The sequence below is a fragment of the Microcaecilia unicolor genome, chromosome 1, assembly GCF_901765095.1.
Source record: "Microcaecilia unicolor chromosome 1, aMicUni1.1, whole genome shotgun sequence".
Classification (NCBI taxonomy): domain Eukaryota; kingdom Metazoa; phylum Chordata; class Amphibia; order Gymnophiona; family Siphonopidae; genus Microcaecilia; species Microcaecilia unicolor.
Window position 1 is genome coordinate 82,928,609 of NC_044031.1, and position 14,324 is coordinate 82,942,932.

At 43.1% G+C, this 14,324-nt stretch overlaps 1 protein-coding gene across 1 annotated transcript in view; it reads right to left on the reverse strand.

Moving 5' to 3' along the window:
* Positions 1-14,324, reverse strand: part of DIP2C (disco interacting protein 2 homolog C) — a 763,198-nt gene that overhangs the window by 358,382 nt on the left and 390,492 nt on the right. The window contains 3 exon segments of the mRNA XM_030198809.1: positions 6,135-6,343; positions 7,904-8,030; positions 12,502-12,612. Coding sequence (XP_030054669.1) covers positions 6,135-6,261 — 127 coding nt within the window. The 5' untranslated portion in view covers positions 6,262-6,343; positions 7,904-8,030; positions 12,502-12,612.

Below are 14,324 nucleotides of genomic sequence, written 5' to 3' on the forward strand. Positions count from 1 at the left end.
GCGCTATTCTCGGCATGTAAAACATGCCTTACATGAGAAAAAGGCTTAAAAACAATTACCTTAATATTTTCATAATAAAAACAGAGTCACAGATTTCTGTGGTCACTTTCAGCCACGTATGTAGCTTACGCTAATGGCATGAATGTACAATTCGTATAAAGTTATTCAGAGAATACATTTTTCAAAAGCTTTCCTACCGTAGCAGGCCCTTGTTCCTATGGCATCTGAATATATTCCATTGAACATTACTGGGCATATTGGATAGGTTTACATATTTCAGTCATATTCTAGGGATCTCAAAAAATGTCAGAGGCACATGATTTAGCATGTCTGATGATTTATTTATTTATTTGTAGCATTTGTCTCCCACATTTTCCCACCAATTTGCAGGCTCAATGTGGCTTACATTTGCCGTAGTGGCGATTGCCATTTCCGGTAACAGAATTGCATTCAGTATTGCATTAAGGTGCATACGTACATGATAAGGAAGAATACATTATGGTGATAGATTGTAATGTAGCATATGTTAGATCATCAATTATAGAGAAATCGTTTTCGATATAAGGATTAAAGTGGTATTGCATTAAGGTGCGTACATACATGATAAAGAAGAATACATTATGGTATTTCACATAGGTTCCAGAGTAATAGTTTAGCTTGTAACCTTTGTTAGGTCATCAATTATATAAAAATCATTTTCGGCATAAGTATTAAAGTGGTATTGCTTGTTCGTTGATAGTAATGAGGTTGGTCAGTCAAGTGATAAGAGTTCGGTTCTGTCTGGTTCACGATCATTCTTATTATTTTAATAGTAAGGATGGTTATTTATGGTATGCCTTCTTGAACAGGTCAGTTTTCAGTAGTCTTCGGAAGATAGTTAGGTCTTGCGTTGTTTTTATGGCCTTCGGTAGTGCGTTCCATAGTTGCGTGCAAATGCAGGAGAAGATGGTTGCGTATGTGGATTTGTATTTTAGTCCTTTGCAGTTGAGGTAGTGTAGATTGAGGAATGTGCGTGCTGAACATTTTGCGTTCCTAGTAGGTAGGTCTATAAGGTCCATTTGGGGCCTGATTTGCTACACTTTTTCCCATAGGCACAGACAAGATAAAAATCATTATTGAATCAGGCTTTTTAAGTCTTCCTTTGGCTATCATAAAATCCTGTTTAGTACAAATCACTTGCTGTATTAACATGCTTCCAGCCTTAGAAAGATAAGACTCAAAATGAAATGGCTTCTATCTCCACTGATAAAACTACAAAGTTAACATTCCTTGTTTTCATCAAAAAGCAACGGTATACTATTAACCAATTCTCTTTAGAGATTAAGGGGTCCTTTTACTAAGCCGTGCTAAAAAGTGGCTGGCACTACTGTCAGCGTGTGAGTTTACCACACACTTTGGACACTTTTAGCATGGCAGTAAAATGGCCACATTTCCTATATCCCCCATTAATGGCCAAGTGCTAATTTCCTAATTAGTGCGAGGCTATTATCACGGGAACCCTTACCGCCACATATCTATTTGGTGGCGGTAAGTAAGTAATTGGGCAGTGTGCAGCACTGTGCCTGTGCTACCTGATTAGCGCAGGGCACACCTCTTGCGTTGAAAAATCAAAAATATTTTTCATTGTGGGATTAGTGCATGCTGAGCAGCGCACTAACACGGGACACCTCAGCACAGCACGTGGTAGTCACTAGCTAGTGTTACCGCAGCTTAGTATGAGATCCCCTTAGAGCATACATTCCTTACTCTGGCTTACAAAGGGAGATTCGTTCCTATTACGGTATATGCAAACGAACCCATGTGGAGGGCAATTCTATAAATAGGTGCCTATGAGGAATCTATTTTATAGAATACTAGCCGTTAAGCCCGTTAAAACGGGCAAGATTTTTGTTCTTAACAATGTAGTGGAACAGCCGAAGAAGAAAAATGAGAGTTGGATGTCCAGCATTTCTTCTCTCTCCCTTCCCATCCATCCAGTGGTGTGCTGGTAAATTTTTAACAACAGGCTCTCTCCCCGGTCCACCTCGGCGCCCCCCATCCACCACTGCGCCCCCCCACCTCTGCGCCCCCTCAAAATTGCAGAGCTGGCTATAGCCGGGGGGGGGGGGGGGGGGGGGGGAGGGGGGCGATGCATTACTCTCTCCAGGAAAAAAAAATTATATTATCTCAGGTTCCAATCTAATTCATGTTTAATATGGGATAAAATGCCATAAATAAGTAAATAAATATAAACTTTTAATGTTCAGCACCTGATTCTCAAAGTGGACATATTACAAACACTATAATGAAATAAAATTATTTTTTTCTACCTTTGTTGTCTGGTGACTTTGTTTCTCTGATCATGCTGGCCCAGTATCTGATTCTGCTGCTCTCTATCTGTTCCCTTGACTCCGTTTCCAGGGCTTCCTTTCCATTTATTTCTTTTCTTTCCTACTTTCTTCTTCATTTCTGGTCCTCTGCAGACTTGACTGTACAGTGGATCCAGCTTCTGCCTATTTTCTCCATCCATGTGCAGTTTCTCTCCTCACTTCCTTTTCCCTCATCTAATCTCCTTCCTCTATCTTCCCTCCATGTCTAGCATTTCTTCTCTCTCTCTTCCCTCCCCTCCATCCATGTCCAGAATTTTTCTTGCGCTCCCCTCCATCCATGTCCTGAAACTCTCTTGTCTCCCCTGCCCTCCTCTACCCATCCATGCCCACCAATTCTCTCCCCGCCCCCCCTCTGCCCATCCATGCCCAGCAATTCTCTCCCCTGCCCATCCATGCCCAGCAATTCTCTCCCTGCCTCCCTCTGCCCATCCATGTCCAGCAATTCTCCTCCCCTGCCTCCCTCTGCCCATGCCATGCCCAGCAGTTCTCTCCCCTGCCATCCCTCTGCCCATCCATGCCCAGCAATTCTCTCCCCTGCCTCCCTCTGCCCATCCATGCCCAGCATTCTCTCCCCTGCCTCCCTCTGCCATCCATGCCCAGCAATTCTCATCCCCTGCCCATCCATGTTCCAGTAAGTTCTCTCCCCTGCCTCCCTCTGCCCATCCATGCCCAGCAATTCTTCTCCCTCCCCTGCCATCCCATCCATGTCTAGCGATGTCCTTCGCCCCCACCCTCCCCTGCCGTTCCCATCGTCAGTTTCAATTACCTCCCTCAAAGCCCTGCATTATTTAAGGCCCTGCTGCCCGTCTCCAGCTGCCTTCCCTGCCTGCTTCTGAGGCGTTCGCCGCCCTTAGTCCCGCCACGGGAAAAAGGAAATGACATCAGAATGATGTCAGAAGGCGTGACCTAAGGGCGCGAACACCTCAAAAACAGGCAGGGAAGTCAGCTGGAGACGGGCAGCAGGGCTTTAAATAAGGCGGCGCTTCGAGGAAGGTAATTGAAAGTGACAGATGGGAGCGGCAGGGGAGGGTGGGGGCGAAGGACATCGCTAGACATGGATGGGAGCGGGAGGGGAGATAAGCATGGCGCCCTCCTGCCATGCTTACCTCGTGCGATGGAGCCGGCTCGCCCCGAACAATAACCAGCTCGCAAGAGCTGTCAAAATTTAACAAGCGGCTCTTGCGAGCCGGCTCCAGCACTCCACTGCATCCATCCATGTGCATCTCCTTCCTCTGTGTTCCCTCCCCTTCATCCATGTCCAGATTTCTTCTGTCTCCCCTCCATCCATGTGCATCTCCTTCCTGTCTTCCCTTCCCTCCCTCCATATTCAACAATTCTCCTCTCTCCTTGCCCTCCCCTCCATCCATCCATATCCAGCAACCCTCTTCTCTCCCCTGGCCTCCCCTCCATCCACCCATGTCCACCAACCCTCCTCTCTCCCTACCCTCCCCCCATGTCCAGCAACCGTCCTCCTCTCCCTGGCCCTCCCCTCCATCCACCCATGCCCAGCAACCCTCCTCTCTCCCCTGCCCTCCCCCCATGTTGAGCAACCGTCCCTCTCTCCCCTTCCATCCATCCACCCATGTCCAGCAACTCTCCTCTCCCCCTCCCCTGCCCCCGTATCCATCAACTCTCCTCTGCTTTCGTTACCTCCTGTGAGTCCTCTCATCAGCTCGCCTCCAGCGCAGCGTTCCTTTCCCTCTCTGTTCTGGCCTCTGACATCATCAGGTCTTGACGTGGGGGCGAGACAGAGAGGGAAGTCTCTACTGCGCATATTTGTGGGTGAGTCGGTCACCTCTCATTTATATAGTTAGACTAGCGAAACCACGTGTGTGTGTGTGTGTGTGTGTATGTGTGATATAGATAGATAGATAGATAGATAGATAGATAGATAGATAGATAGATAGATAGATAGATAGATAGATAGATAGATAGGCGTGGGCACTTATTCCAGGCATACAGCTGGTATAAAAGCTCATACCTATTGTTTAGAAAAATATGTGTAAATTATATTTTATCATTTATATGTGTAACTGTGCACCCCTACCTCCCATGCCCACTGTTTTAGATGCTAAGTTATAGAATACTGGCATTTGCATGCATACATGCGAATTCCTGGTATCGAAACGTTTGCATCTTCTTTATAGAATTACCCTCTGGGAGACACTACTCTGACAAAGAACAAAGCATCACAAAGTTAACATTTATATGAAAATAAAGCGTAAAATTACAGAGCTCATGTTGGTAGTTAGGGCACTAGTGAAATTCAACATGGATAGTTCGCAATGTAACAAAATGCATGCTTTGCTTTTAAAGGCAGCATTTTTGGGTACGGTTACAAAAACAAAGCAGAATTACAGTCATTAAAATTCTCAATTTGCTTAATAAGACTAAAGCTTTTGCTGAGTCACAAAAGTATAAAAAGTTATAGGTCTTTTAGATAGCTCAAACTAACAGCTTTGAGAATAATATGACCAACAATATGGTCAGTACGAGATAAGGACTTTATTGACCAGGTTTAGGGGAGTAGTTTGAGTTGAATATTGGGTTGGAAGGGTGAATTTAAAGGAGTTTTTGGATACTTCAATCATTTTGATTGGATGTCTGATTATTAATTAGAAGGGTGTGAGTAATATTGTAAAATGTGCATGAGTTTTACTATTGTGTATATAATTTTGTAATCTGCCTAGAACTTTAGCGATAGTGCAGAATATAAAAATATTTTAATAAATAAATCTCTTGTTTGTTACTCTTAATTACTTTTGCATATATCTACAATTGATCTTTTGCACTGAAAAAAGTACGTTATGTAGAAAAATGAAACCCCTACTTTAATGCATTTAATTGTACTTTTTAGACAGCAGAATGTAAAAAAAAAACATACAAGGGTGTGAAGACCTTTACAAGATTCTTAAATGTTGGATGTCTGTTTAATGAATAATAATTTGAAGAGCATCTGTGTATATGTTTTGATTAGTGGTGTGTGTGATGAGGTCAGGGGAGAGCTTGACTATTTTTAATTAGATTCGTCTTATTTCTTGCTAAATTTGTCATTGTCTGAATTTGGAATGTTGTTAAAATGGAGTAATCAGTCTGGTTTGACTTATGGCAAAAGGCAAATACAAGCTTTGAAATTAACTTGATTTTCTATTTGCTTAGATTTTAATCTTCTAGCATGTGATTTATAAGTAAGTGATTTACCCATTATACATCATGTACTGACAACACTACGTAGATATTATGATATGAGAGAGTACTCTCTCATACAAAGGGATAATGCTGGTGAAGCCCTTCCTAGAATTCACGTACACTGCCAGCATTATACACAAACCTCAACTCATGAAGAGACAATAGTATATGTAGGTATCTGGTTATAAGACAAAAGGTGCCCTAATCACACAAAGGGCTCTTTTACAAAGTGGAGCTACTACCGATTAGCATCCCCTGAATGTGATGAAGGCCCATGGGAATTGAACAGGCTTCTTCGCATTCAGCGCAATGCTAATCAGTAGCGCCACTTGTAAGGGAGCCCAATAATTTTTAAAGATCTTACATATAGGTATTAATCATTCCTATTGCCATTAAGTATCTTTGACAAAAACACCTCTACACATAGACAAAACAATTAACTTACCAGCAAACTGTCGCTACGGTTTTAGCAGTGGCTTTTATTTGATCCTTCAAAACGTGTCCGAAGCAAAGGAAAAAATTAACCAGGCAAAGGATAACAAAACAGAAAAGGTTTCAAATAAAGGGCATGCTAACCTATATGCGTCTGAGCCATGAATCGGCCAGCCTGTGAGCAGCACTGCTTCTCCTCCACTTTGCGTTGATGAATAGACGTGTAGGAGGTGGTTGAGCCATGGATTGCTTGGCTGATCCAGTGGTCCATATTTATACTCCCCTGGCTTGAGTGGGAGTTCCCTGGGAGTCACCTTGTACAGAGCCTTCATCTTCTGAACCAGAAGATGTATCTAAGTATTGAACAGAACAGGTTTGTTCATTTCCACTAAAGGTCACTGGGGTTTTAGCCCACAAGCAATGTCAAAGCAATGCAACATAGTAGGGGAGTGAACAGGTACTTTTAGCAGAAGTGATGAGTTGATAACTAATGCCTACGTTTACTAAGGTGCGCTAAGGGCACATTAGCTTTTGTAACGCGCATAAATGGTTTACGCGCGTTAAATCCTAACGCACCCATAGAAATGTATAGGCACGTTAGCGTTTAACGCGCCTTAAATTTAAAGGTGCATTAGAAACGCTAAGGCACCTTAGTAAACATACCCCTAGCTTCTAAATGCTTGAATCAATGGCCTATATGAGCAAGTCTCTGGTATGGAGAAGACTTAAGCTAGGTGTGTTTTGCCACTAAGAAAAGCAATGCAGATCACTGAAAAATGTAGGCAGATGAATAGAAGTGTCATTTCTACACCTGTATCAGAAATAGTTGTACATTACTCAGAGCTAGATTTCAAGCTTTAAAAGTACGAGTACATGAAAAATGTTACAAAAGCAAGACAAATATTTAGATTTAAAATACAAAAAAATATATTGAAAAAAAAAAATTCCCAGGATCAATTTTAACATAATGTAAGTGATAATTTCCATTTTCAAAAACAAAAACAGAGTTCCACGTTTCCAAATGTTAGAGATAGGTCGCACAGGATGGGGGTTTTTTTGTTTGTTTTTTTGCTTATTTTGAAAGTTAACGAAAATAGTAACAATATGCATTATATTTTCTTTTCTCTCTGCATTCTCTATTCAGCATGATGATTACTCAAGTTTCCCTATGGACTAAGGGCAGGGAAGATGCTTCTTGCTAGACTGACTTTCAAGTACCATGCAACCCACAGGAGATCATCGAACATGTGCATAATCTCTTCTCCTAGGGACTAAAGCACATCATTACCAAGACCCAATAAGGTCCTGTGAGGCAGGAGACTCCCACAGCATTGCAGAGGGCTGACTATAGAATCAGCCAAGTGCCAAATTGCAACCAATGAACCAATTAAAATACTATAAAATAGTGAGTGGAGTGGAACGGGGTTGACATGAATTGCTTGTTTAGTCTTTCCAAAAATACTAAAGACTAGGGAGGCACATGATGAAGCTACTAAGTAATAAATTTAAAAACAACCGGATAAAATATTTCTTCATTCAAGCATGGTCCTTAAACTCTGGAAATTCGTTGACAGAGAATGTGGTAAAAGCAGTTACCTTAACATGGTTTTAAAAAGGTTTGGATAATTTCCTAAGAGAAAAGTCCATAAACCATTATTAAAATGGACTTGGGGAAGCAGCATTAAATCAGTTTTACTGTTCTGGATCTTGCCAGGTACTTGTGACCTGGATGGCCACTGCTGGAAACAGGATACTGGGCTTGATGGACCTTTGTTCTGTGCCAGTAGGCAACGTTTATATTCATAGATGGATGGCAAGTATTACAGTTACTTCAAAATTGAAGTTAACTGAACATATCTGATGTGCTAATTTTCAAGTATCCTATCAATGAAATGACAACTTATTTTTCTTACCTGGATGTGGTGTAAGCATCCATTGAAGTCTGCACCACCAATGAACGCCGTTTTGATGGCATAGGCACGGCCTCTTCCTTGCTTTATGTTTAGCAAGAGCCGCCTGAAACTGCTTCTGTATGTACATCTGCAAAGTCAAAACACTGTTAGCAGCACAGTCAAATGCCATCAATCTATGTCAAAATTTATGGCAATGCAACCACAAGCTATTAAAGTCCCATGAATCAACAGCAGCATGGTTATCCTAGAATATGAAATCAAGCTGAACTCTATAAAATTGCCATGGGGTGTGTCTTTGCAACCTTAGAGACCCAGAAACACAGAACAAGAGCCTGATTCTGCACTAGAATAGTATCCAAAGAAATGAAGAGATGTACATGCATCCAAAGTACAATCTACCATGACCATATCCCATTAAAACAAAAACCAGCTCACCTCCCATCAAGTCTCAAAGCACATTCAAATGAAAAACAGCACAACAAGCTTTTCTACAACCCATGCCCGTTGTGTATTTATCTTTAACAAAACTGTACCCCCACTTCGCTTTTCCAAACGTTTTGGCACTAGGGTAACCACCAGCTAGGCCTGACTTAAAAGGCCAGATGTTCACTGCAGATTTGTGTTGTTTTAATTTTTGGCCATTCCAAATGCAGGTAATTATACGTGGTGGTATACATGTACAGACATAACTAATCCGTAAATTAATGATAAAATATGCACCATTGGTGTAGCCACAGGTGGGCCTGGTCCGCCCACTTAGGGCTCAAGCCCATCCAACAGTAGCACATGGTAATGAAAAATGCTGCTCTCCACAATATCGGCGCCTTTGCATGCTCGGTTTTCAGCGCATGCCTGCTGCAAACTACCAAGGTGGAGACTGGAGAGAAGCATTTTCCCATCAGCTGAGGTATTTTTTTGATGGTGGCTGTGGGGGAGAGAAACATTTGGTGCCCACCCCACTTCTTGCCTAGGTCCACCCAAAATCTGCTGTCTGGCTACGCCACTGATATGCACATTTTTGTTATTCTAAAACTTAAATAGTGCATGCTGAATCTGTAACATACGCTTAGGGACTTATTTGCCAAACTGTGGTTAAGTTTTGCACCTAACATGGTAACTCTAAATTATAATGCGGTAGCTGTTAAAACTGAACAGTAAATGTTGTCGCCATTCAGAGCACTTTGGCGAAAACAGCCGTGTCACTAATGTAGAAACGCAGTCAACTACATTTCTGACGTGAGGTTAACTGTTCTGTGGTACGTGCAGAGGAGCCAGCTCTGAGAGTGCCAGTGGGTGTTGAGCATTCCCATTATTGAACAAGTTCCTTCCATGTGCCTAGAGAGGGGTAAGTTCTATTATGTTTTGAAATGTTGGTACCTTTGGTGACCTGCTACATTAGCAATTAATGCACAGTAAGGTCACTAGCATTAGTTGCAAGGCACAGTTCCCACCCAGTCACCACCAACAACTGGAATTCCCTCATTAGTTAACACAGAAGTCACACACACTTTTACTGTGGCACATTAACATATTAAGACTTGCGTTACACCCAACATGTTTTAGTAACTAGGCCCCTTGGAGAGTAGATATATGTAGATCAGAAAAAAAACAGTTTTAGGTCCGACTTAGATGTCATATCGAAAATGCCCCTCTTAGTGTACTGTTGATTCAGTCAGGATCCTTTGTATCCTTTAGCACAGACACCTGGGCAAAGTTGAAGTAAAAAAATACAATGGTTTTATTTTAGCAGCCATAAATTGGGCTGGCAATCCATCCATCTGTCCGTCTATAATGTGCATGCTCACCTTTCCCTGAAATCCAATTTAGTTGTTGAGAAAGATGGATCATGATCTGTATTTTGTCCATTATAGACTTTTTTTATAAGATCTTTTTTGAGCAGAAACGTTCTTATGTTCCTAACTTTTGTGTGTATGAAGTTAATTGTGTTTTTCTGTTTCTTGTAATGAGAGAGTGCAATGCCTAGTTAGGTATAATTGACATAGGAAAGGGTATACAGTATGGTGATGTGGGATTTGTAGAAATAGTTTACAGAGTAACATAGTAGATAACGGCAGAAAAAGACCTGCACGGTCCATCCAGTCTGCCCAAAAAGATAAACTCATATGTGCTACTTTTTGTGTATACCTTACCTTGATTTGTATCTGCCATTTTCAGGGTACAGACTGCAGAAGTCTGCCCAGCAATAACCCCGCCTCCCAACCACCAGCTCTGCCACCCAATCTCGGCTAAGCTTCTGAGGATCCATTCCTTCATGTTTATCCCACGCATGTTTGAATTCCGTTACCATTTTCACCTCCACCACCTCCCTTGGAATGCCCTCTTGCGGGAGATGGTGGAGATGAAAACGGTAACGGAATTCAAACATGCGTGGGATAAACCATAAACATAAAGGAATCCTGAACCCAGGCCATCCTTGCGCCCCCCCCCCCCAGGTCACATCCATCCTAGGTGGGATTGCGAGTTTTAAGGCAGGTCTGCCACTGAGAGGGAGTATCATTAAGGGGGAGTAGTAGGGTTACCATACGTCCGGATTTACTCGGACATGTCCTCTTTTTGAGGACATGTCCAGGCATCCGGACGGGTTTTGCCAGTCCGCCCGTTTGTCCGGATTTCTGGGCAAACGAGCGGGCGCGGCGGGCCTATTCTACCCTCCCCTCCCCTTCCTTACTATCTACTGCCCTGGTGGTCTAGTGACCTCTTCGGGGCAGTAAAGAGCCCCCTCTTTCCTGCCCGGAGCACTGCCTTGCCCTGCATTCTGTTGCTGTGACAGCTCAGGATTCAAAATGGCCACCGAGAGTTGAAGCGGCCTCGCGAGACTTCAACTCTCAGTGGCCATTTTGAATCCCGAGACCGTCACAGCAACAGGATGCAGGGCAAGGACAGAGCTCTGGGCAGGAAAGAGGGGGCTCTTTCCTGCCCCGAAGAGGTCACTAGACCACCAGGGCAGTAGATAGTAAGTAAGGGGAGGGGAGGTGACCCGGGGGAGGGGAGGTGACGGGGGAGGGGAATATGTGACAGGGGCGGGGTGAGGATGTGAAAGGGGCGGGTGGGACAGGCAGGGGGCGGGGCACCCAATGTTGTCCTCTTTTCAGAGGACAAAATATGGTACCCCTATCCTCATGGTAACCTGAATCTACTACCAGTGCATAAACAAGTGATTGTTACACCAATTCATGAGGATCACAGTGTGGAATTACATTGTTTTTTCTTCTATATTTCCTTTTCTCAGTTTTCCTTGTTAAGTTGGCTTCTGTGTGTCCTTTACCTACTTTTCATTGTTATGTACACTGCCCTGAAGGCCTGTGCCCAGGGCGGTATATCAAGGATCTAATAAACTTGAAACCTGGATGCACCGTACTATACAAGTGTGAGCTGCTTTCATTTCAGTTAGAAAAAAGGCACACAAAAGTTTTTAAAAATGGATATGGGATAGGAAATCTTTTTCTTTTAACACAGGGCGAGGAGTGCTGTTGTTGCAAAAATAAAGAATAAAAATAGGGACAACAGAAATGATGGCAAACAAGGAATCAGACCCCTCATGTCTGCCTATTCCTGATGTGCTCATTTCTAGTCCATGCGATTGCAAGTCCCAGGATGTAAGTAGATATATAATCACATACATAAGATAATAGAAAAAACACTGGTACAGAGAGAGAGAGTCCTGGTTCTGCATGAATCGCTACCTATCAGACGAAACATGGTCGGTTAGACTATCGGGCATCATTTGACTCAGTCATTTTCATTATCCATCTGAAGTAGATGCATGTAATTTTTGGGTGGTTGCTTTTTTTTTAGTTCTGGGGTGCTGCATAAAGACTGAAATAAGAAAAGGAAAAGCAATGGAGCTTAAAAAAAAAAAGCAAGAAATTTAGAGGAATCTAGCACCTGATACTGCTTCCAGCAACAAGGCACAAGGGCACATTTCCCTTCATTCACATCGCCTATTCCACCCTCCCACCCAACCAGAAGATCCCTAGGGACAGAGGAGCTGGGCAGCACCATTGGGAGCGACAGCAGGCACATTCATAAGTGCTGCTCCTGCTCTATCAAAGAAACAGCAACAGGGTCAGAGACTCTGAGCCCCAGTGGCACCAGAACAGCTGTCTGCTGCTTCTGGTTTCTTATTTATCTTTTTAGTTTCTTATAGACCACCTATAAGCCCAAAAGCTATCGAAGTGGTACACATTCAGGTACAGTAGGTATTTTCCTGTCCCTGGAGGGCTCATAATCTGAGTTTGTAGCTGAGGCAATGCAGGGTTGAGTGACTCATTACCTGACATATATAGGTCTGCAGCCACCTATGCAAATCCACTAATTTGTATGATGGAAAGACAAAGCGTACTAGACAGGTTCTCTCGCTATAGTAAAACAAGCCAGAAAACACTAAAAAAAATGCATATTATGTTCAGATGGGTAATGAGTCATACAGAAGCAAACTACATCTTTTAATATTTACATTTCCCTGCCATGCGCTACAGAACGAGAATAAATTTCACATCTACTGAATAATTCAGTCCACATTCAACTACAACCACATTACCTGGCATCCTCTTCTAGACAACTCTGGTGTTGCTTACCTGATCGATAGCGTTCATCCCGTGATCCCGAGGACCTGCGGCGGTGATATCTAGAGGAGGAGGAAGGCGTAACTGGAGTTCGACGTTCTTGTGGCAAGGAATGATCCACTCCTGTAGTTAAAGAAGATCAAAGCGTTACAGAGGAACTTTTCAAAGAATGTCACAAATTTTTTGTTGTTTTGTTTTACTATAAAAACAACACAAACATCTAAGTTTGATTACATTTTTGATATATTGTGCATACACAGGTCAAGTGAAAAAATGTTCATTCTTATCAGTCTCATGATATACAACAAAATGTAGTAGGTAGCCAGTCCACAGATTTCTCTTGGAAAATGCATACTAGAGAGCTGGAAATTGTGGTTCCACCTTCAATACCCATACTGTATGGCATGACTATATGGAAAACAAGTAGCATTTTTCTTAATAAAATAAAAAAAAAGTACCAGGTCAGGGTCAGAGACAACTTACACCTTCTATTCTAGCTATAGTGTAAGGTTCCAGTTTAGTGACCTTGTATGACCTCTGAAAATCATCTCCATGATAATCAACCCACCAATGAAATGCTGAATTGATCTTTAAGATCTTATTCCCAAGCATGTGCATTAAATATTCCTGCTGAAATCACTCTGGTGTCAACTCATTTAGGACCCCTATGTACTAACCCGTGAAAATGTACTAGGGTAGGTTGGGTTAGCCTCCCCAGCGCTCTCCCCAGGAGAAACAGAGGGTAATGTCCTTATTTGGCATTCCGACCCCTATTGCTAGGGGTCACCCAGCACCATTCTGAAGCTGGAATCCTATGAGACAGGAGCAAGAGGAAATCACTGCTGCCTCCACTGTCTTCCTGACCTCCTAGAGTGATTCAGGGTGCTGGGCAGACTACTATGGTCTATGCCCTGATTGAGACTGAATAGATAGGGAGGGCATGAGTGTAAATTTTAAGGGGCTTCGACATTAGCTTCAGAACTTTTAGTACATAAACAGTGCTGGGCAGACTTCTATCAGCTGTGTCCTGAGAATGGCAAGGACAAATCAAACTCGGGTATACATATAAAGTATCGCATGCCATGTAAAATGAGTTTATCTTGTTGGGCAGATTGGATGGACCGTACAGGTCTTTATCTGCCGTCATTTACTATGTTACGCCAACCCAATCTTCTCCAATACGTAATTAAGGGCAAGGCTTCTGGTGGGGGAATTTAAACCTTAGCCCTGCGGTGGGGCTGAGGTGCATCGGGCTAATGGGTGACCAGGGTGTTGAGGTACCCCCTACTACTACTACTATTAAACATTTCTAAAGCGCTACTAGGGTTACACAGTGCTGGAAGCCATGAGATGAGATCAGGGAGCCCAGGGAAGAGGTGTAGATTGAGAAGAGAAGGGGTCCAAGGACAGATCCCTGGGGAACACCAACAGATAGCGGAATGGGGGTGGAGGAAGATCCATGAGAGTGAACTCTGAAGGTGCGGTGGGAGAGACAGGAGGAGAACCAGGAGAGGACAGAGCCTCGGAACCCAATTGAGGACAGTGTGGCAAGTAGTAAATCATGATTGACAGTGTCAAAAGCAGCGGATAGATCGAGGAGGATGAGGATGGAGTAGTGGCCTCTGGATTTGGCAAGGAACAGGTCATTACAGACTTTAGAGAGTGCTGTTTCTGTCGAGTGAAGAGGGCGAAAACTGGATTGAAGTGGATCAAGGATGGCATGAGAGGAGAGAAAATCAAGGCAGCGGCTGTGAATGGCACGCTCAAGTATTTTGGAGAGGAAGGGTAGGAGGGAGATGGGGCGATAGCTGGAGGGACAGGTAGGGTCAAGTGAT